This window comes from Plecotus auritus, assembly GCF_963455305.1.
Source record: "Plecotus auritus genome assembly, chromosome: 3".
Taxonomy (NCBI): Eukaryota; Metazoa; Chordata; class Mammalia; order Chiroptera; family Vespertilionidae; genus Plecotus; species Plecotus auritus.
The window spans coordinates 169,004,871-169,026,349 of NC_137772.1; the positions used below are offsets into that span (position 1 = coordinate 169,004,871).

Consider the following 21,479-nt stretch of genomic DNA (forward strand, 5'->3'; position numbering starts at 1 on the left):
CCAATCTAGAAAAGGAGGGGTAGGTAAGGAGTTCCCTAGAAATTCCCTTGGACCATTACAAATAAAGGACCAGAATAGAAATCTGTGGAGGCAATATGCCATAGAGAAAAAGACATGAGCTTTGGAGCCACAAATTTAGGTTCACATCCATGAAGTCACAGTGTGACCTTGAAAAGTCATTCAACTTCTTTGGGCCTCAATTTCCTCATCTGTAAAATGGAAATATTAACACCAACTTCAGAGTGTTGTTTTGAGGATTAAATAATATATGTAGAGTAACAACCACACAGCACATATTAGTTCTCCTTCATACGATTTCCTCCATGGGTAGGGGCTGTCATGATGAAGTAGAGGTGGCTTGCTACTTTTTATTGGATCAACAGAAAGGATGAAGAAGCAAATACTTGTTAGGATCTCAGGGTCTGGTTATTTTATTTGTTAGGGAGAATTAGGAGGTTTGAAATCCTCTTCCTACTGTACCTGGGAGGGAAAAGCAGACATTTCCTTAGGATCCCAGAGGCTTCCCCAAAACTAGGTGTGGCATCAATGTATGTCTTTCTCAGAAAACGCTTCATCAGCCCTGTGCCCTCCCTCCAAGACCAGGCTGCAACTATTTCAGGAAATGATGGAGGACTGGGTCCCAGAGCCCATTCTCTTGTGTATCTCCGCAGAGACCCTGGACTGGCCCTCTCGGATCTAGTCCATCCACTAGTCTTCCCTTCCCTCCCTTCCTGGGAGCTGGGGGTAGAGATATGAGCCAATAACAAAGGGAAGATGCGCTTTCTCTACGGGTGAGGGAAAACATTAGAAAAAAACAGGACTGGTGGTAAGGGGTGGGGACACTGCAGGGCGCAGCCGAGGGGAAGGGGGTGACCTGATCGCGGGGAAATAGCCCCCTCCCACTCTGCAGAGACTTGGCAGCGGGCCTGCCAGGCCACACCCAGCCATCCTGGTGCAGGGGAGAGGAGGGGCTTCGGCGAAAACGATGGAGGATGAACAGCGGAGAGGGGGCACAGAGTGATAGGCAGGGACTAAGGCTCGGCGAGGGGTAGGATGCAACCACCTGCCCCCTCCCCGAAATTCCCTCCTAGAGAGGCACTCACCCCAATAACGACGCTGTCGTCCCCTTGGAAAATGGGGATGAACTTGTCTCCCCGCAGAATCTCGGCCTGGTTCAGGGGCCGAAATCGGCAGAGCACCTTGATGCTGCATTCGTTGTTGGTCTCCGTCATGGTGGTCGCCGGCTGGGGCTGGTGCTCTCCTTGGGCGGCAGAAGAGGTGCGTGCTCCGAAGGAGGGAGCTCAGCGGAGGCCGAGGCGGAGGACAGGTGCTTGGTCTCTGGGGCCGAGAAAGGTCTGGGGGCGCCCGGGTGAAGGCTGGGGAGGAGGGCCGGGGCGCACTTTCTCTCTCCTGCGGCAGCGGGATGCGGGCGACCTAGGCGTCTGGTCCTCTCCGGGCGCTCTGCCTCTCCGCCCCTCGCGCTGCAGCGCCGCTCTGCGGGCCTGGGCGGGGCGGCGACCGAGGAGAGGGGCGGGGCTTCCCTCGCGCGGGGATGTGGGGGCCGCTCCAGGTCCATCACCCACTGTGGCACCTTTCCTCCCCTTTTGCCTCCTCTTCTCACCCCTAACTCTCGAAGATAACCTTGTCCTCACCCCTTCCCTGCCCAAGTTACTCACTGCATCCCACATCCCTAACCTGTCTGTCCCGCCCCCAGACTCCACCCCTCTGAAAGGAATAAGGGCTCTGGGGAGGGCCTGTAGCCTGTCCAGGGAAGAGAATCAAGAGCACTTCCAGCCCCCTTTACTCCAGGGCATCCTCCACCCCGTCACAATCCTCTCTCCAAATTGGGAGCACACTTCTTATTCCCTCTCCACACACCCCAACCCACTCAATCTTCAAGGGCAGTGGCCTATACCCCCATGGAGATGGCTGTCTAGGTCCCATTTTTTTCAGAGAAGAGTATCAGAGGTTTGGCTATTCTGTTCCCTCTGCATACAGGGTGCAGTCTACTACCAGTATGTCCCCAACATACATTCCTTGTTGTTGTTTTGTAATATATTTTTATTGATTTCGGAGAGGAAGGGAGAGGGAGAGAGAGATAGAAACATCAATGATGAGAGAGAATCATTGATTGGCTGCCTCCTGCACGTCCCCTACTGGGGATCTAGCCTACAACCCCAGCATGTGCCCTGGCCAGAATCGAACCCGGGACCCTTCAGTCCGCAGGCCCACGCACTATCCACTGAACCAAACTGGCTAGGGTTTTGTTGTTGTTGTTAATCCTCACCAGAGGATATTTTTCCAGTGATTTTCTTAAGAGTGGAAAGGAGGGGAAGATACAGAGAGAGAGGAACATCGATGTTCCACATGGACTGATTGCCTCCCTCACGTGCCCTGACCAGGGCACGAGATCCAGCCCTAAACCGAGCCCAGCAACCGAGGTAAGAGGTACCTGCTCTTGACCAGAATCCAACGCAGGACCCTTTAGTCTGCAGCCAAACCGGTGAGGTCCCAACATACATTCCAGGTCCTCAGTTTGAAGGAAAACAAGCTCCCATTCTGGGCTATCAGAATTCAAGAGCAGATAAAATTTTCATTTTTGCCTCATAGGTTGGGCCTGGAATGAAAGTGGGCAGCAGTAACTTTTGCAAGAGAAAGGGAGTCAGAAAGCAGTGAAGGAGGGGTGGTGATGGGGTGGGTAAGGCCAGAGGGACTTTAAGAGAGGACTTCTGGGGTAGACCTCTGAATTTGTGTTTTAGGCAGGTTTTGACACCTATTTGAGTGTGTTTCCTGTCTCAGTTACTATTGGCCAGCGTTCTAACATCTCAGGCCTTTCTTCTTTCGTTTCTCCCCCTTCCCTCTCTGTTTCTCCCACTTCTCTGGCAAAAAAAAAAGCCAAGCCTAGAGATTACTTGTCCTTCCTGCCCTTAGGTCAGACTTCTGCTGCAGCCCCTGGGCAGAACTATCTAGAAGCTGGCCAAATTGATTTTTCTCCACATCACAGGCCTCGGCTGGCCAACAGAGTTAGACTGCAGGAGGTGAGGCTCTAGGCCAAGGGGAGGAGCAGGGTGATGGAAGAAGGGAGGAGGGGATAGAGGTTCTGCCTAACCATAGTCTAAGGTCACTCAGACACTATGAGGCAAGGGGAGAGAATAATGGCCTGGCCAGACAAGACCTAACCATTTAGAATTCAACTGGGAGGGCTTCCAAAGTTGGGCCCATACCTCTAACCCACCTTGAATCTTAAAGAAACGGAAGGGGAAGGGTTCAGAATAATAAACTGGATAGGAAGGCAAAAGGACTATGAAGAAAGAGGGATAGAGGCTTTGGAAGGAGCCAAGGGAATATGCATAGAATGACAATGAGTTCCAAACTCAGGAAAATAAACATCTCTCTAGTCACTTGGTCTGTCACTATTTCTAAGTTTTGCAGCATCCTGAAAGCTTAGGGTATATCCTGGGAAACAGCCCAACCTCAGGCCCCCAGGAGCTCCAGGGTGGCATCCTTAAGTAAAGGAGTTTCAAAATGCTAGTCCATGGAGGGTTATTGGTCAGAGACAAAGGTTTATGGGTAAGCCCCCCACCCCTTGCAAAAATAAAACACACACACAGTGTGATTTTTCATAAATCAGAATTTATTCTGAGAGTATGTTCTTCTTACTTTTCTGCTAAGGGATGATGGCAATAGTAAATAGATTTTCTTTCCTTTAATGTACTTGGCAAAATGAAAAGGTAGCAATACTATGTTTATCCTCGCAAAATTTTGTTGTTCTTGTTTTAATTTTATTCAACTGTCAAATTCAAAGCTTTGAAACAAGTGAAGTGGCTAAGAGCACAGAGGGTGTTGACATAGAACCATCACTTATCTAAGAACTTGAATAGGATTGCCAAATTTGAAGAAAAAAACAGGATAATCAACCTGGCCAGCGTGGCTCAGTGACTGAGCGACGATCTAAGAACCAGGAGTTCACAGTTCGATTCCCGTTCAGGGCACATGCTGGGGTTTCGGGTTGATCCCCAGAGTGGGGCATGCAGGAGGCAGCCGATCAATGGTTCTCTCTCATCATTGGTGTTTCTATCTCTCTCCCTCTCCCTTCCTCTCTGAAATCAATAAAAATATATTTCAAACAAGCAAACAAACAAAAAACCAGTATAACCAGTTAAATTTTAATTTCAAATAAAAAACAAATATTTATTGTGCTATTATGTCCCAAATATGGTATGGGACACACTTATACTTAAAAAGCCTATTGGTCCCAGTTAGGGTGTGGCTCAGTGGTTGAGCTTTGACCTATGAACAAGGCGGTTGCAGTTTGATTCCTGGTCAGGGCACATGCCAGGGTTGCAGGGTCCATCCCCAGTGGGGGTGTGCAGGAGGCAGCCTTCAATGATTCTCTCTCATTATTGATGTTTCTATCTCTCTCTCCCTCTCCTTTCCTCTCTGAAAAAAATAAAAACATTTTTTAAAAGCCTATTTATTGTATATTTCAAATTTAAGGAGGCTTCCTGTATTTTATGACAGTCCTAAATTGGGAAGATTAGTTACCTTTTTCATTCCCAACAAGACTGAGCCTTTATTAAAGTTTATTTGTTATCTTTGTTTTTGGAGTCCTGGCTGTGTCACAACATGCCTAGTTGTATTATTTTTATCTAGTCATTTAATTTCTGGGCAGTCCAAACTTATTGATCTGAAAAACGGGAATTAGAAAAGCTCTTTCACAGGCTTGATGTAAAAGCTAAAGAAAATAGGTTGGATGAAATAAAAAGCGCGTTACTGTCATCGCCCGCCAAAGCCCCAGTGGGCCAAGACTACATATCCCATAATCCCAGTCAGCGTCCCCCGCCATTACCTCATCCCTGGCCTCGTTCTCGCCAACCCCGGACTCTACAGGGGTGTGGTAGCGGGCTGTTCTCGCGACTTTTGCTTTATCCTCCTGTGCTACAGCTGTCGCGAGACTTCCTACTCCTCCGCCTCCTCCGCCACTCCCTCTGCCGCCGCCTTAGCCCAGGACCCGGACCCAGCCTCTCCCCTACCCGAACTCCGGCCCCGGCTTCGCCGAGGCCCCGGTCCCCCAAACCCGCCTCGCCGCCGCCATGGCGGACCCTAAATACGCCGACCTTCCCGGCATTGTGAGTACAGGGCCGGCCTCGGCTCCCTAGAACCGCGCCCCCGATCTCCTAAGGACCCCCAACGGGCACCAACCTGTGACCCTTCCCGTCTGCAGCCCCTGCACCACTCCCAGGGCTCCCGCCGCTCGCTCCGGACGAGCCGCAGCACCTTCCGGCTTCCTCTGATCTGACTGGGCCAGGCCTAGGTCGGCCTACCAGGTCCCTCTTCCGGCAGCCGCCGGTTTCTCGGCCCAGAAATCGTCTCCGGGCCCTTACCACTTGGCCCGAGTGTTTGTACCACCCGTGTCAACACCACCCGTGTCTCCCCAAATCTTCCCATGAGCCTCCCAGGCCCACCCAGACACACATATCAGGCCACTTAGTGATGGTCTTCATCCTGCCAAGGAACAGGTTACCGTGGCAGAACCCTTGTGCTGGATGGAGAACTCTGTCCCCCGCACGTGCGGGCATGTACCCTCTTTTGTGCTGCCCTGCCTGCATTCTCGGGTTGGGGATGGGTCACAGGACCTTGAGTACTAAGGTCCTGAGTCACTCTCAACCCTTGTGCCAGGGGAGTGGTGTACAGGACCTAAATCGAGGACAGCCCTTTTCCTACTGATGACATAACGATTGCCAAGGAACCATGCCCTTTCAGATTCAGGGTAACGTCTTGATCATCACTTACACTCACCATTTACCATCAAGTCCCAATTGTGCCCACTGTCACCCCAATCCCTCTAAGACATGGGAACTGCAGTTAACTGGGCAGGTGGAAGAGAAGGGACAGGATTCTGGCATCACAGCCTGCCTTCTCTGTTAACTTGTTCAAATGGAATAGGGTCAGGGGTGTTGGTGGATGCTGTGTAATGAAGTCAGGTGGTCACTGCTTTTACCTGCAGGCCAGGAACGAGCCAGATGTTTATGAAACCAGCGACCTACCTGAGGATGACCAAGCAGAGTTTGATGCGGTAAGACTATGTGCTGCCTCAGGACTCCTCTGGACTCTGACCTCTCTCCCCCCAAGGCAGGCCCTTTCTCTCCTGGGGAGCCACCGCAATAAGCGGGTATGCCAACCCAGCCTGGGTGGTGTGTTGGTTGCAAGGCCTTGGCGGGCTCGCTGCTACCAGTGAGCAATACCAGGAAGGAGAGTCAGGTCAGTGGAATTTCACCTAACAAGATCTGATCCTTGGCCCTTGAAATAAAATTGAAATATCTCAAAACATTTAGGTTTGGGGCTAGTGACTCCTAAGTCCCCTGCGTGCTATTCCATGGTAATGAATCATGAAGCTTGAGCTTTTATAAACTGCTTAAGGTTAGGTGTAGGCCTTCTAGTTCATAAAATATTTCACTCAATATGTGTTCATTAGTATCCTACCAAGAGCTAGACTTTGAAGTAGAGAGGAATACCCTTTTATATGACTGTCCAGTATCTGTTGGGCAAAGAGTAAGAAAATTATTTGGAGGCTGAAGAAAGATAAGGGACCTGGTCAGAGCAAAACAAATTTGAGGAAGAAAATAAATCTTTTTATATCGGTAGAGGAGAGGCCCTGTAGCACTTTCAAATCCAAGAAGAACTCAGGAGGAAGGAATTAGCTGTGGACACATTTTAATGAGGGGAACCACTTAGCATTGTTTATTGAATTGGTTCATTAGGTGTTTATTTTTATTTTTGGTACACTGCAAGGAAGAAATGCACTTGCTCTCAAGAGTCGCCCAGACTAATGGGGGAGGTTAGGATACATACAGGAAACAAGAAAAAACAAAATTGAGTGAATAGAAATCAACATAGTGAAAATTCTGTATCTAAGTGCAAAGTGGAACAGAGATTTGTTACCGTGTAACAAATTTGTTACCGTGTAAAACACATCTTACAGGATGTGTTTTAGGTTCTATTATTTCTAAAGAGAGCTGGGCTAGGGTCACGTGGATGCTGTGAGATCTCAATAAAGTTGTGACCAAGAGTTAGCGGGAACAGGCTCAGTGTGTGTGTCTGTAAGTCCTGTGGCTATGTCTGTGGGGCTGTTAGTTCTGGAGAATGCTGGTTGCTGGCTTATAATGTATGGCTTGGCGTACTCACTTATTCCTTATTTGATTTCCCCTATGTGGAAGTGGTTCCTGCTTTGTGGGGAACACCTTCCCTGTCCCCTCTCTCAGTGTTATTGTGGCTTCTGTACTTGCTGGCATGTTAGTCTGTCCCCCAAGACTGAGTATCTGGAAATAATGTAGACGTCATTGCTTAGGCACCTAAATATGCACCTGTCACTCCAAGAGGTATACTATTAGGAAGCTGTCTCTGACCTCACAGGGCAGGAGTGTGTATGCTGAAGGCTTCACTCTACTGCCACAGTTCAAATACTGCTCAACTCTGGCCTAGGCCTCTACCTGTAAAACATCAAGCCTTCATGGTGAGATAATGAATGGAACTTTGTCCCTTTGTCACTGACTTTGATGCAAACAGGTAGCCCCTTTCCAAACCAAAAAACACATTGTAATTTTCCTTTTGAAGGTAATGGGATATCTCTTAATAAAAAGAAGATGACACCCATTCCAGGCATGGAAGAACCTGAATGTGGAGCCCTGATTGGCTGTTTCTCCCTGATGAGCCTGAACAGTATATTTTAGTAACATCTAATGGGGAGAGAGGGTACCATAAGTATTCTTTTCTTGTGGCACATTGCTTAGGATGCGGTATAGAAGTGTATAGGATCTGGATGGTGAATATTCCATCATTTAAGCCCCAGCTAAATAACTCTCACTAGGGAGGAGTGAGAAGGATGGGGAGACCTTTACTATAGGAGCCTGGGGGGTGGCTACTGAGATGTTGCCTGATGTCAGCTAATGTCTTTGGCTCCTGCATTTCCCTGTGGGCCTTAGGAGGGCAGCTTTCGGGAAGTCAGCTGAGTAACGGCTCTGCCACTGCTCTTAATACTGACGTAAATGTGCAACTTGAGGAGCAGTGTGTGGTACTTAGATAATCCAGAAACCTCATGTCCATGAGACTTGGATTCTCACCAGTGGCCTACCTCCTCATCTACCCTCCTAAGACCTAGCACAGGTGACAGTGCATATTACCATTATTGTGACTGAACCATGAGGTTTTTGTTAACCTTCAACTTTAATTTTATTGGTTTTTAAAATAGGTTATATATACACATAGAACAAAAGTTTCTCTTCCCACCACTGTCTGCACCATTCAGTTCCCTTCCCTGGAGACAACCAACATGACCAGTTTCAAATGGAACCTTTTGGGCATCTCCAGATTTTTATTGGAAGGAATAATCAGCCCTAGCTGGTTTGGCTCAGTGAATCTAGCTGGTTCAGGCCTGTGGACTGAAGTGTCTGGTTTCGATTTTGGTCAAGAGCACTTGCCCAAGTTTCGGGCTCAATCTCCAGTAAGGGGTGTGCAGGAGGCAGCTGATCAATGATTCTCTCTCATCATCAATGTTTCTCTCTATCTGTCTTCCTCTCCCTTCCTCTCTGAAATCAATAAAAAGGAATAGTCAGAGAGGGTTGATCCTCCCTGTCTTTTAACCTCCTTCCTCTGTTTGCTCCACTGTAGAAAAAAATGGGGCTGCCTAAGGAAATAATGTCCTGTAATATTTCAAGATTGTAATTGCTTGTTTAATTTAAACATAAAAGTTTTACAATTCTAGGGCAGTAGTAGAAGGTTTTGTTTTTTTGTTTGTTTTTTAAATATATTTTTATTGATTTCAGAGAGGAAGGGAGAGGAAGAGAGACATAGAAACATCAATGATGACAGAGCATCACTGATTGGCTGCCTCCTGCACACACTCCACTGGGGATAGAGCCCACAACCCAGGCATATGACCTGACAGGGAACCGAAGTTGTGACCTCCTGGCTCCTAGGTCGATGCTCAACCACTGAGCCATGCCGGCCAGGCCATGGGTTTTAATTTTGGTAAAGATGATCCTGAATTTCCTACTATCCCTTTAAAAATGATTTTAGTAGGAAGTAAAGTATTCTCAAATGAATGTGCCAGAAAACTACAGGATAGCTAGCCCCATCTTCCTCAATCTGGGAGGATCTCCTCTCTGCATTTCAGACAGTCTTGGGTTTATTGGGGTGATGGGTTTGTTTGGAAACTTTTCTTAAAATGTCTTGTCCAAAAAGCTAATTCCCATCTGGAATTCTATCTCTCCTGGGCCCATAGCCTGCCTTGGGTTTGTGAGGCATTCTGCTCATGACTTTTGAATTGCTGGAACAAAGAGAGTAAATTTATTTTTTTTTTGGAATATATTTTTATTGATTTCAGAGAGGAAGGGAGAGGGAGAGAGAGAGAGAGAGAAACATGAATGACGAGGGAGACTCATCCATCAGCTGCCTCCTGTATGCCCTCCACTGGGGATCAAGCCTGCAACCCAGGCATGTGCCTGACCAGGAATCAAACTATGACCTCCTGTGTTCATAAGTTGACACTCAACCACTGAGCCATGCCAGCCAGCCAAGGGGAGTGAATTTAGAAAACCTCACTGGAAGTAGGATTTGGTTTCTCCCTTTATGCCATAGCTATTCTCCATGCCATGTGAAAGGGGGGAAAAGTGACCTGCCAAAGTTTGTGGGGGGGCCTGGCAGAGGCTTCAGTTTTCCAAAGGGTAGGTACTGCTGGACACTGCACCAGCCTGAAATGACAAATAGTAGGTTCTCTTCCTTACAGTTTGGGGTATCATAGAGTATGCTTGATTGTGTTCATTGACTGTTGGCGCACTTGAACTTACCTGAGTTTTTCCTGATGCTTCCCCCATCCTCCCTCCTCACCACTTTGCCTGGACACTAGTTTGCACAAGTAAGACCATTCGATGCTTCTTCTCTGCATGTTTTTTTCATCTGCCATCTCGCATGCAATGCTCTGTCACTGTGCTATTGTTATAGCTAATTTAAATTCTAATGAGTCCCTAGCTGGTCACTAAGGGGCCTGCTGGCCTTATGTTTAAAGATCAAAAATCAAGGATTAGAAGCACAATGATGACCCATGAATCATTGTCTCTTCCTCTTGGGAGGTCTGCAGAATAAAACTGTCCAATGGAGGATGGGATAGAAACATGGAGGCTAGGAATGCTTTGGCACATAAGGCATTTAGGAGCTAGAGTTAGAAGGGGGTTGCCTTTCTCAGACTGAAATGGAATTAAGAGAAAAGGAATGACTAAGCTATTCCAAACAGGGATGAAGAACAAGGGGAACAGCCACAGCCCTCACTTCTTAGCTGTATGTGGATTATGCCTGGAAAACTCATTTTAATATTCTGTGCTGAGCCCTTAGAGAAAGGTAAATTGGATAGGAAAAAGGGGTATTATATGCTAATTTTAAGGTAACTTGGATTATTTGTGTTTTCATGAGTCTTTCTGTTTCTGTACCCCTCCTTTAGAAATGGATGGTTGCTCAGCACTACGTTGGTCCATCCTGGACAGTTTTATTCTACAGTACTATCCATGCTCCTTGTCTTCATGGTTCCAAAGTCCCTCTGGCTGCAGTGTTGGCATAGAGCCTGAACAGGCTCAGAGAGCAGCAGAGGCCTCTCCCCCTATCTGATATAGAACCTCAGGTTTTGCCTCTAGGCACAGCCGTTTAGCCAAACAGCTCTGGGGAGTCTGGGAGTTCATTAGTGAGAGAGATTGGGAATCATGTACCAGGTAAGCTAGTACCTGGTATCAGGGCACTTAGAATTTTCCAATCACGGTGGCTGAGTGTAGTAGGTTTTCATGGTGACGGTTACTATTCCAGGTTACAGGAATTATACTTAAAATCTCATCATTCCTCATAGAACAGATCTGGAAGTGGCATATATTGTTTGCAAACTAATATGCCATTTTCCTTTTCTTTGATTTTTCTGTCCTCCCCCATTCTGATTGTTCTTCATGATTTGAACTTGACTTATGGCCCATTGTCCTCTATTTCTCCTTGAGTTTCTCCCAAACTGATTTTAGCTTGGTGGGGCAATTAAGAGAAATGTGTAGTATGTGTGCCTCCCCTCATTTTGCATGCGTGCAAATGTGAGTGCATACACCCACTCCGTAGAGACATCGCAGCCTAGACCACAGGACCCAGGTTCACCTCTACCCTGAGCTCAGAGAGGAGTCTTTGCTAGGGTGGACCCTGGCAACAGACAGGCAGTGGAGAGGTTGAGGTTCAGGTATATTTAGCTGAAATCTCTGGAGCAGGAAGCATTTGACCCTCCGCACTTCTATCTACCCGTCAGTACAGCTCCTGGAGAGGCAGGGTGTACAGCTAGATTCCCCTTCCTGGTAGTTCTTTACCAGTCTTGCCTGGAAATGAGATTCTTATCTATGTGGCCTGGACTAAAATAAGGCCTCTTTTAAATACTCCCACCTTTCCCCTTTGTCTACCCTCTAACCCCTGTGAATCTTGTGAATAGAGGGTTGAAGAAACCTGTTCTGCACATGGGCTGGTAGCTGTGAATCTTGGTGTCCTCTGCACTCTTTGTGCTAGCACATCATGGCAGAATTGCTCTGGATCCCTCCAAGCTGCAGGGTGAGCTACCCATCACTCAAGAAGTAATCAAAAACGGACTACAGGAGGGACCAGGATCTGCCCTGTGTCATTTAGCAGCAGAGAAAGAGAATGGGGCTTCAATTAGGTGCTTCGTATTTCCCTAACCATCTGTACCTGACATATTTTATTCTGTTAAACCTAAAATTATACCAGACGACCCACATGAGCACTCTCATTGTGACTGATTCAGTCATCCAGATGTCTGATTCTTCTACACTAAAGAAACCAAGGGATAGGAAGACTTAAGCCATGAACTCCTCCCTTGAGAATTAGGGACCCTCAATCAGTGCAGGTCCTCAGAATCTCCATAGCCTCTGCTTCACATTGCCATTTCTACATCTTCCCCTCCACCTCAGCCTTCTTTTCCCCCACTTGCCTATTCCATGCCACTAGCTTGCAACATCTAACTACTAGTTCTCAGATGATCCTGAATTGCTGCTGTTACTGGCAAAGCTTCATGACATCCTCATCACCAGAGAGGAAAGGGACGCAAGCTCTTCTTTCTTTTGGGGGTATGTGACAACCCGAGCTGAAATTTCTTGGCCCCCCAAATTTTGCTAGGCTCCCCTGGGCCCTGTGGTGCAGTGTGTTTGAAGACTGTCATGTAGTGCATGTGACAATTTGCTAATAACAATTTTGTCTTTTTTTTTCCCCCTCCCTCACCCCCATTTCCCCACTCCCTTTCCTTTTAACTCTTGATTTTCTCACCTCTGGGGAAACCACAAGGAGCTGGTAAGAAGCCTGACCTTTCATCTGCTTTTTGCTGGGGTTTGCTGTGATGGGCAGTTGTTTTTCTGTCCTTTTGTCTCTACCAAATCTTTCATCTATTCAGCCCCACCCCAGCTGACAACCTTTTCCCACCTCACAAGTCACTGTAATGACACTGCCCCCAACTCATGCCCCCAGATCTCTGAGACACTGTGGAGTAGGTGCCACTGGAGGACTAAAGTGTTCTGCACCTGTCTCCAGGGCCACACCCTCAGAGGGCTCCTCAGGGGTGCCAGTGTCAGGCAGCCCTCCTGACCCAGGACATGCTTCTATATCAGGAATAGTGAGGTGAAAGCATTGTCCATCCCTCTTACTGTCCACAACCTCTGAAACTCACAGTTTTTTTCTTACTCCACCCCTTCCCTATTTTTAGGAAAGTAAATAAGAAAGTAGGTTCTCTGCACAGTGCCTGTCCCATAATAAGGGTTTAACAAAATGGAGCTATAATTTCTTTCTTTGGTCTGTAGACTATATCTCCCATTCCTCTTTTTAAGAGGAATTTTTTTAATGGGTTTCTACTTCATTGGCCTTGATTAGGGCACTCACAAAGAGGAGTGTCATATTACTGAGTGTCAACTTTAAGAGAAGATGGTTGTCTTTCCTGAGCATGGTCCTTCTCAGACACTTTACTTATAGAGGCTAGAGACCACACAGTTCTTTGGCTGGTGGGTATTCGGGCCGTAACATTTCAGAGGAGATTAAAGAGATAATAATTTAGGACTCAGTTGTCTTTTTCCCCTAGGCCCTTGCATATGGGACATTGAACCCTTTTGTTTTCCCTTAATCTTTAGCTCTTGTCCCTCTGCCCAGCACTTTCCTGAAGAAGAGGGAAATATCAAAGTTGATAATTTCTCCTTACCCCCTCTCTTCCCTTATTTTTAAAGCTGCCACTCACACTGATTCTTTAATAGCAGACGGGAGATGAAGGATGGAGCTTTTGTCTGCTGCTTTTTCTCCATCAGTGTCTCTTTATCACCATCATCCCCCCACCCCTCAATACCCACAGGCAGAGATTCTGGGTCCTGGCTGCATATTAGAAATATTAGAATCGCCTGAGTAGCTTTTAAACTGACCTACTGCACTGGCCCTACCCCAGAACAATAAATCAGAAGATACAGAGGTGAGCCCAGGCCTCTTTTTCTTTCTAATGTTTTAAAAAATTGGTTTGAGAGAGAGAGATGATTGTTCTACTTATTTATGCAGTCATTGGTTGTTTCTTGTATATGCCCTGACCAGGGATCAAACCCTCACCCTTGAATCAAACCTTCAACCTTGGTGTATCAGGATGATGCTCTAGGCCAGGGCCTAATATTTTCTAAGTGATTCTGTTGTGCAGCCAGGGTTGAGAACCATTATTCCAGTTAAAGAAAAGAAGACTTACTTTGTCTTCCTTCTGTAGAAGGTGGAGGTAGCACCCCCCCCCCCCCCCGCCAAAAGGACTCCTGAGTCTCCCCGTCCCCACCGCTTCAGTAATGTAGTGAGCGCTGTCAGACTGCTGACAATTGAAGGACAGACATGCAGTCTGAGTGCCCAGTCTTGGTGTAGTTATTGGAATTTGAACAGCCAGTAGATAACCAGTAAGGAGGGAACCTCTCTGCCTCAATTTCTAGAGTAAAATCTCATTCCCTTTCTTTGCCATGTCCCCCGTTGATGGGGTAGCTTCAGTGCTTAAGAGCCAGCAGAGAGGTCAAGGGGGGGCTAGAGCTGGGGCTTCTCTTGGAATAGATGCTGGGTTATCTCCATTTCAGGACTTGTCTATGGCCTTTGCCCATAGGTATTCTTGGCAAGCAGATACTGCTTCTGCTTGCTGCTTCTAAGATGCCCCTTAAAACATAATACAGTGAGTTCTTGCCTGTCTCTCTTCCCCTGAATTCCCTGACTTCATGGCAGCTTAGAAACAGAACTTTTGGTCAGGCCCTTTGTCAGCCAACCTTCTTTTTCTATCAAAGAGCTGATGTCTTCCCTTCAGCAGCATATTCAAGTTCTAATATTTACCCTTAGAGTTGGTAGCTTGATTTTCTGTTATTCCACCTCTTTTCCTCTAGCAAGAATGGAAGTTAGCTTGAAAATGGACTTCCTCAGCAGCAAGGAAATTTACTTTTGGTAAAAAGTAAAGGTTAAAAGAGGTCAGGTTCATTTCTTACCCTGAATGCATGGTATGTGCCAAAAAACTGGGAGGGCCCAGTTGGCTGGGGCGGGGGAGTGGAGAGGCTATGCTTCCTCTGTTCCCAGTTGAATCAGGGTGTTAATGTTTATACAACTGAGACTACAATTTACCAGGAAGCTTCCGTTTCCTAGGTCGAGCCTGGGTCGGCAGCTTGGAAAGTAGGAGCCAGTCTACTTATATATAGGGGATTTTTGGGGGGAAGTTCTAGAGTGTGAATGAGACTGCCCAGCACCTGAACTACCTATTTCTGCAGGAGGAACTGACGAGCACAAGTGTAGAGCACATCATTGTCAATCCTAATGCTGCCTATGACAAGTTCAAAGACAAGAGAGTGGGGACAAAGGGACTTGGTGAGACTGGGCTGTAAATTGGCTGGGGGGAAGTCTGTCCTCAGGCCTTAGTGCCTTTTACTTTGGGAAAGGGTCCCTCATAGAGATCCCTGGTAGAAGCCTTCATTGTCACCTGAGAGCATGACTGCCTTGGGCTTAGATCAGACCCTCAATTTCATCTTGTTTTGTTGACAGATTTCTCAGATCGTATTGGAAAAACCAAGAGGACAGGATATGAATCCGGAGAATATGAGATGGTTTGTTGTGTGTGTGTTGATGGGAAAGGTACAGTGATCCTCTCTAGTAGGAGATCAAGGGATACCATCAGATTCTGAGTTTCTATCTGGTTGGGGGTCCCCAACCAGAGGGGATGGGGAAAGAGGAATCAAGCAGGATGCATTTGAGGATGCTTTATTCCTCTGCTGTTTGCTCTGGAGAGTCTCCAGGCCTCCAGCTATCTCAGTTCAGTAGAGTAGTAGATTCTGAGTTGGATGTAATACCCTTACAATTCAAGCCCAGGATTTGGATAAATTCTTGAGGTTCCCTGTAGTGGGAGGTATAACATCACCTTTTGTGCTTGCTCTCTAGCTTGGAGAGGGCCTGGGAGTGAAGGAGACACCCCAGCAAAAGTACCAGCGACTATTGCATGAGGTCCAAGAGCTGACAACTGAAGTTGAGAAAATCAAGGTAACTATAAACTATCTTCTCCCCTCTCTGCTATGATTTATATAACAGAGGAGGACCTCCCAGCAGGAGGAGAAAGATTCCCTACGCTCCTGGATCCAGGGGGCTGAGGTTTTCAGAGTTTAGGAATATATACAAATCTGTATTCAGTGCTATAGGTGACTTCCAGCCACAGCTGGGTCTTGACCCTTTTTTTTTTCCTTAGTTCACTCTTGCCACCCTTCAACTGTCTGCTTTTCATACCAGACAACAGTGAAGGAGTCAGCCACTGAGGAGAAGCTGACCCCCGTGGTGTTGGCTAAACAGCTGGCAGCCCTGAAGCAGCAGCTGGTTGCTTCCCATCTGGAGAAGCTGCTGGGACCAGATGCAGCGATCAACCTTACTGACCCTGATGGAGCTCTGGCTAAGTGGGTGTTCTACTTGGTTGAGAAATCATTGCTAATTGGGGTGTAGAGGGACTCAGCCAGGTAGTGACAGGGCTATTAAGGGAAGAGGTGGCCTAGCGGTTCCTTAATGCTGACTACTCTGAGGTAGAATAAGAAAGAGTGGCTGGGCTGGCCTGCATCCTTCAAGTCATGATATTATTACTTGGTCTTCTGACCTAGGCGCCTACTACTACAACTGGAGGCAACAAAGAACAGCAAAGGGGCTGGTTCAGGGGGAAAAACCACAAGTGGGACCCCCCCAGATAGCAGCCTTGTCACTTACGAACTACATTCGAGGCCTGAGCAAGACAAGTTCTCTCAAGCTGCCAAAGTAAGTATTGTATGTAGTGTTGGTTGGGGGCCCAAGGGGAAGGCAGGGGAGATGTGGCCCTAGAGACTTTCCTGCCTTCCTCAAGGGATCAGTTCTGGGGAGGGTGCTTCTGATCTTTTTTAAAAATATATATATTTTTTATTTCAGAGAGGAAGAGATAGAAATGGGAGCGAATCAAATGGCTGCTTCCTATATGCTTCCTAGTGGGGATTGAGCCCACAACCCCGGGCATGTGCCCTTGACGGGAATCTAACCTAGAACCTTTAAGTCCGCAGGCCGACGCTCTATCCACTAAGCGAAACCAGCTAGGGCGGTTCTCATCTTTTTTTTTTTTTTTAAATATACTAGAGGCCCGGTGCACGAAATTCGTGCACGGGGGCGGGGGGGGGGTAAGGGGGTGTGTCCCTCAGCTCAGCCTGCACCCTCTCCAATCTGGGACCCCTCGAGGATGTCCGACTGCCCGTTTAAGCCCGATCCTGGTGGGATCGGGCCTAAATGGGCAGTCGGACATCCCTCTGAAAATCCAGGACTGCTGGCTCCCAACTGCTCGCCTGCCTGCCTTCCTGATTGCCCCTAACCACTTCTGCCTGCCAGCCTGATCACCCCCTAACCACTCCCCTGCCAGCCTGATTGATGCCTAACTGTTCCCCTGCCAGCCTGTTTGCCCCTAACTGCCCTCCCTTGCAGGCCTGGGTCCCCCCCAACTGCCGTCCCCTGCAGGCTTGATCGCCCCCAACTGCCCTCCCTTGCAGGCCTGGTCCCTCCCAGCTGCCCTCCCCTGCTGGCCTGGTCCCTCCCAACTGCCCTCCCTTGCTGACCATCTTGTAGTGGCCATCTTGTGTCCACATGGGGGAAGGATCTTTTTTTTTTTTTAAATATATTTTATTGATACTTTACAGAGAGGAAGGGAGAGGGATAGAGAGCTAGAAACATCGATGAGAGAGAAACATCGATCAGCTGCCTCCTGCACACCTCCCACTGGGGATGTGCCCGCAACCAATGCACATGCCCTTGACCAGAATCGAACCCGGGACCCTTCAGTCCACAGGCTGACGCTCTATCCACTGAGCCAAACCGGTTTTGGCGGGGGGGACGGATCTTTGACCACATGGGGGCAGCCATCTTGTGTGTTGGAGTGATGGTCAATCTGCATATTACTCTTTTATTAGATAGGATAGAGGCCTGGTGCACAGGTGGGGGCCAGCTGGTTTGCCCTGAAGGGTGTTCTGGATCAGGGTGCAGGTTCCCTTGGGGCGTGGGGTGGCCTGGGCGAGGGGCCTGTGGTGGTTTGCAGGCTAGCCACGCCCCCTGGCGACCCAAGTGGAGGCCCTGGTATCTGGAGTTTATTTATCTTCTACAATTGAAACTTTGTAGCCTGGAGCGGAGCCAAGCCTTCTGCTTGCTCCGTGGTGGCAGCCATTTCTTTTTCTTTTTTTTTTTAATATATTTTATTGATTTTTTACAGAGAGGAAGGAAGAGTGATAGTCAGAAACATCGATCAGCTGCCTCTTGCACACCTCCTACTGGGGATGTGCCCGCAACCAAGTTACATGCCCTTGACCGGAATCGAACCTGGGACCTTTCAGTCCACAGGCTGACGCTCTTCCACTGAGCCAAACTGGTTTTGGCAGTGTGGCAGCCATTTCTATTGGGATTTATGTATCTTCTATAATTGAAACTTTGTAGCCTAAGTGAGGCCTGGGCCGGCCAGGGTGTGCGGAAAGCTTGGCTTCCTCCATCGCCACGGGCAACCCTAGCCTCCTGCTCTTTCTAGCTCCGTGGCTGCTGGTGTTTCTGTTTGGGTTTATGTATCTTCTATCATTGAAACTTTGTAGCCTTGAGTGGAGGCCTAGGCCAGCAAGTGCAGGCGGAAAGGTTGGCTTCCTCCATTGCCGGGGAAACCCAAGCCTCCCTCCTGCTCTCTGTGGCCGTAGCCATCTTGGTTGGGTTTATTTGTATATTCACTCCTGATTGGCTGGTGGGCGTGGCTTGTGGGTGTAGTGGAGTGATGGTTAATTTGCATATTACTCTTTTATTAGATAGGATTTTTATTGATTTCAGAGAGGAAGAGAGAGGGAGAGATAGAAACATCAATAATGAGAGAGAACCATTGATTGCATGCCCCTCACTGGGGATCAAGCCTTACAACCCAGGCATGTGCCCTTGACTGGAATCAAACCTGGGACCCTTCAGTCCACAGGCTGACGCTCTATCCACTGAGCCAAACCAGCTAGGGCACTTCTGATCTTGATGTCTCATTCTTCATGTTCCCCTCACCCATCTACTTTCAGTTGAGATTTTAAGATTATGACTAGGGGTATATGTTCCTTGGAAAGGCATCCCTTGGTAGAGGGGAGAGCAGAGGGGACTTGCAAGCAGACAAGCAGAGAATAACAGGATCTTACCTCTCACTGCAGCAGCAGAGAGGTGATGGCAAATCTCACCTCCTTTCTCCCCCTAGGTTGCAGAACTTGAGAAGCGCCTGACAGAGCTGGAAGCAACTGTACGCTGTAATCAGGATGCTCAGGTCAGGTGCTCTCCTATTCTTAGTCTTATCCTCACATTCTATACCCTCAGCCTGAGGTCCACAGCATTCCACAGAATCCTGGGAGGAGTCAGGAAAGGGCTTCAGTTCTAGGATCAGCCAACGGGCTTCCAGCTATGACAGGAAGGATGGGGAAAGGGTAATCATATGGAGATAGTAGAATCACTGATTTCTTTCCTCCTTTTCCCCACCAGAATCCCCTTTCTGCAGGTCTGCAGGGAGCCTGCCTTACAGTGAGTGTAAAAAAGAACTGGAGTGTTTGGGTTACGAGGGGATGTTGGGATCGGGTTGCTTGGAGAATTATTTTGAGGTCTACATCTATATATTAATTACTCCCAGTGGAATATTGGGTGGCCTCTCCCTAGTCTGATCTTTCCCCCTTTATGAAAATTGTCCCAACCCCCTCCCCCAGGAGACTGTAGAGCTGTTGCAGGCAAAGGTGAGCGCCTTGGACCTTGCAGTTTTGGACCAAGTGGAGGCTCGGCTACAGGTATTAAGTGGAGGACAAAGTGGATTACAGATCACTTGGGACTTTGGAAGCCCTGGATGCACTTACCTATCAGCCTTAAAATCTGTGTTTGCAGAGTGTCCTGGGAAAGGTGAATGAGATTGCCAAGCATAAAGCTTCTGTAGAGGACGCAGATACACAAAGCAAGGTCAGGAAGACATCTTTCCCCATCTATCTACCCTTTCCTGCTTCCTTATGTTCTCTGAGTCATCCTGGTGGTAATGAGCAGTGAATCCTCAGGTCCCTGTCTTTATAAACCCGTGCCAACTGAGAAAGTCAGGGTGGTGCTTTGCCCTGTCCCCACCTAGTTAACCTTGTCCCACCTTAGTAAAGTCCATGTGTACTTCACTGACAAGTAGGCCAACTCCTCTGGGCCCTGTCCTGTCCCTCCAGGTGCACCAGCTATATGAAACCATACAGCGCTGGAGCCCCATCGCCTCCACCCTTCCTGAGCTGGTGCAGAGACTTGTCACCATCAAGCAGCTGCATGAGCAAGGTGGGAGGGGTGTCCAGAGGAATTGGAAAGTAGGCAATTTCTATTCCCTTTCCTCTTGTCTTGCATTCTAACCTCCCCCATACTTTTCTTTTATAGCCATGCAGTTTGGTCAGCTCCTGACACACTTGGACACCACACAGCAGATGATCGCTAGTTCTCTCAAGGACAACACCACCCTCTTGACCCAGGTCTGTCCTGTTATTGGTTTGTTGCCTCCCTTCTTCAGACACACAGACCAGATTCTCTAGCTTTATCTCAGAGTGTTTTCTGCCTTAGCCCCTTTGGTGGCATCGTTTGTAGCAGGGGCTTGGTTTGAATCTTCATACTGCTTTTTAGTGGTTGTGGAAACTTACTTAGCCTATGAACTTCTGTCTTGCCCGCTGGAAAATTATACCCATTTCAGAGTTATGTGGACTAGGTTAAATAACATGGGTGAATTGTTAGTTCAGTAAACACCTTTTCCTCTGAAACCTACCCTTTCCCTCTGTAGTCTCAGCTTAGCTTTACCCTCTCTGGGTCCTCATCCAGGTACTCCTGAGCATAGTACATTGGAAGGAATATGGGCTTTCAAGTCAGGAGCTAGGCTCCAACCTGGTTTTGCCACTTCTTTTCTGACTCTGAGCAGTGAGTTTCACCTTCTTCCTTCATTCTTTAGCAGTGTCCAGCACATAATGAGTCCTTGGTTTCTGTTGAGACACAGTTTTCAGTGCTGGGGGGAGGAGGAGCATTAAAGTTGAGACCAGCATCACAGGACCATAAAAACAAGTGAAAAAATTTACTTGGTATAATGTTCTTCCTTTGGAGCAATTTTCTAACTTTCAATCAGTGAACCCCTATTTCAACAAAGTTTTATTTGGTCCTCTTAAGAATCCTGTCTGCTTGGCAGACCCTGACCTAGGTCCTTGGTACTCCAAGAGTAGTTTGAAAACTGCTGCTATAACCTCCCTGCTCTGAGGCTCATAAGCTGTGTTTCCATTTCATTTTGTCCTAAGAGAATTTTTTTAGGTCCTCAGCTAGGTAAGCACCTGGAATTGACAAAGAATAAAACATCTCTATCACTTTCTAGGTACAGACAACCATGCGTGAAAACCTGTCCACAGTTGAGGGGAATTTTGCCAACATTGATGAACGGATGAAGAAACTGGGAAAGTGAGCCCCTTTGGGAGATGGAGAATAGGGATAATACCTACCCCTTTGAACTACGTTAACAGATTACATAGGGTTTCCCCTTAACTATAACTCTTGCATCCCCATCCCATTTGACACTGGGAACAAATGGTTCTTCTTGCATGTGGGGTTTATACCCCTCCTCTGATGACTAGAGTGGTAGCTGGGGATATTAGATGGTGGTCTCCCCTCAGGCCTTGGGCCCAGCTACATGCCAGCTCATGTCCAATACTGCTTTGTCCTGTGTGGGAAGGATTGGGTTTTGTCCTGCAGCACAGTTTCTGTGGCTGATTGAAACGCTGTACAACTGTTTCTGACCATTAAATGCTGTTGTACTCTGTGGCCTCTGCTGTGTTTCCTGGGGAAGAGGCAGCACTGAGACATTCATGGCATAATAGGCAGGCTAAGCTACTTTCTATCTA

General features: G+C 47.7%; 2 protein-coding genes across 2 annotated transcripts in view; one reads left to right on the forward strand and one right to left on the reverse strand.

Annotated features, from left to right (window-relative positions):
• Positions 1–1,697, reverse strand: part of KIF5A (kinesin family member 5A) — a 34,828-nt gene extending 33,131 nt beyond the window's left edge. Inside the window, exon 1 of the mRNA XM_080659779.1 lies at positions 1,104–1,697. Within this exon, the coding sequence (XP_080515905.1) occupies positions 1,104–1,232 (129 nt within the window). The 5' untranslated portion in view covers positions 1,233–1,697. The remainder of the gene's footprint in view (positions 1–1,103) is intronic.
• Positions 1,698–4,879: 3,182 nt separating this feature from the next.
• DCTN2 (dynactin subunit 2) lies at positions 4,880–21,399 on the forward strand. The gene is made up of 14 exons (XM_080659781.1): positions 4,880–5,129; positions 6,008–6,076; positions 14,826–14,922; positions 15,097–15,158; positions 15,490–15,588; positions 15,832–15,992; positions 16,191–16,341; positions 18,803–18,868; positions 19,081–19,119; positions 19,299–19,376; positions 19,471–19,542; positions 19,788–19,890; positions 19,987–20,078; positions 20,957–21,399. The coding sequence occupies exons 1-14, from the start codon at positions 5,094–5,096 to the stop codon at positions 21,041–21,043; spliced, it is 1,212 nt and encodes a 403-aa protein (XP_080515907.1). The 5' UTR covers positions 4,880–5,093; the 3' UTR covers positions 21,044–21,399.
• The last annotated feature ends 80 nt before the right edge of the window (positions 21,400–21,479 follow it).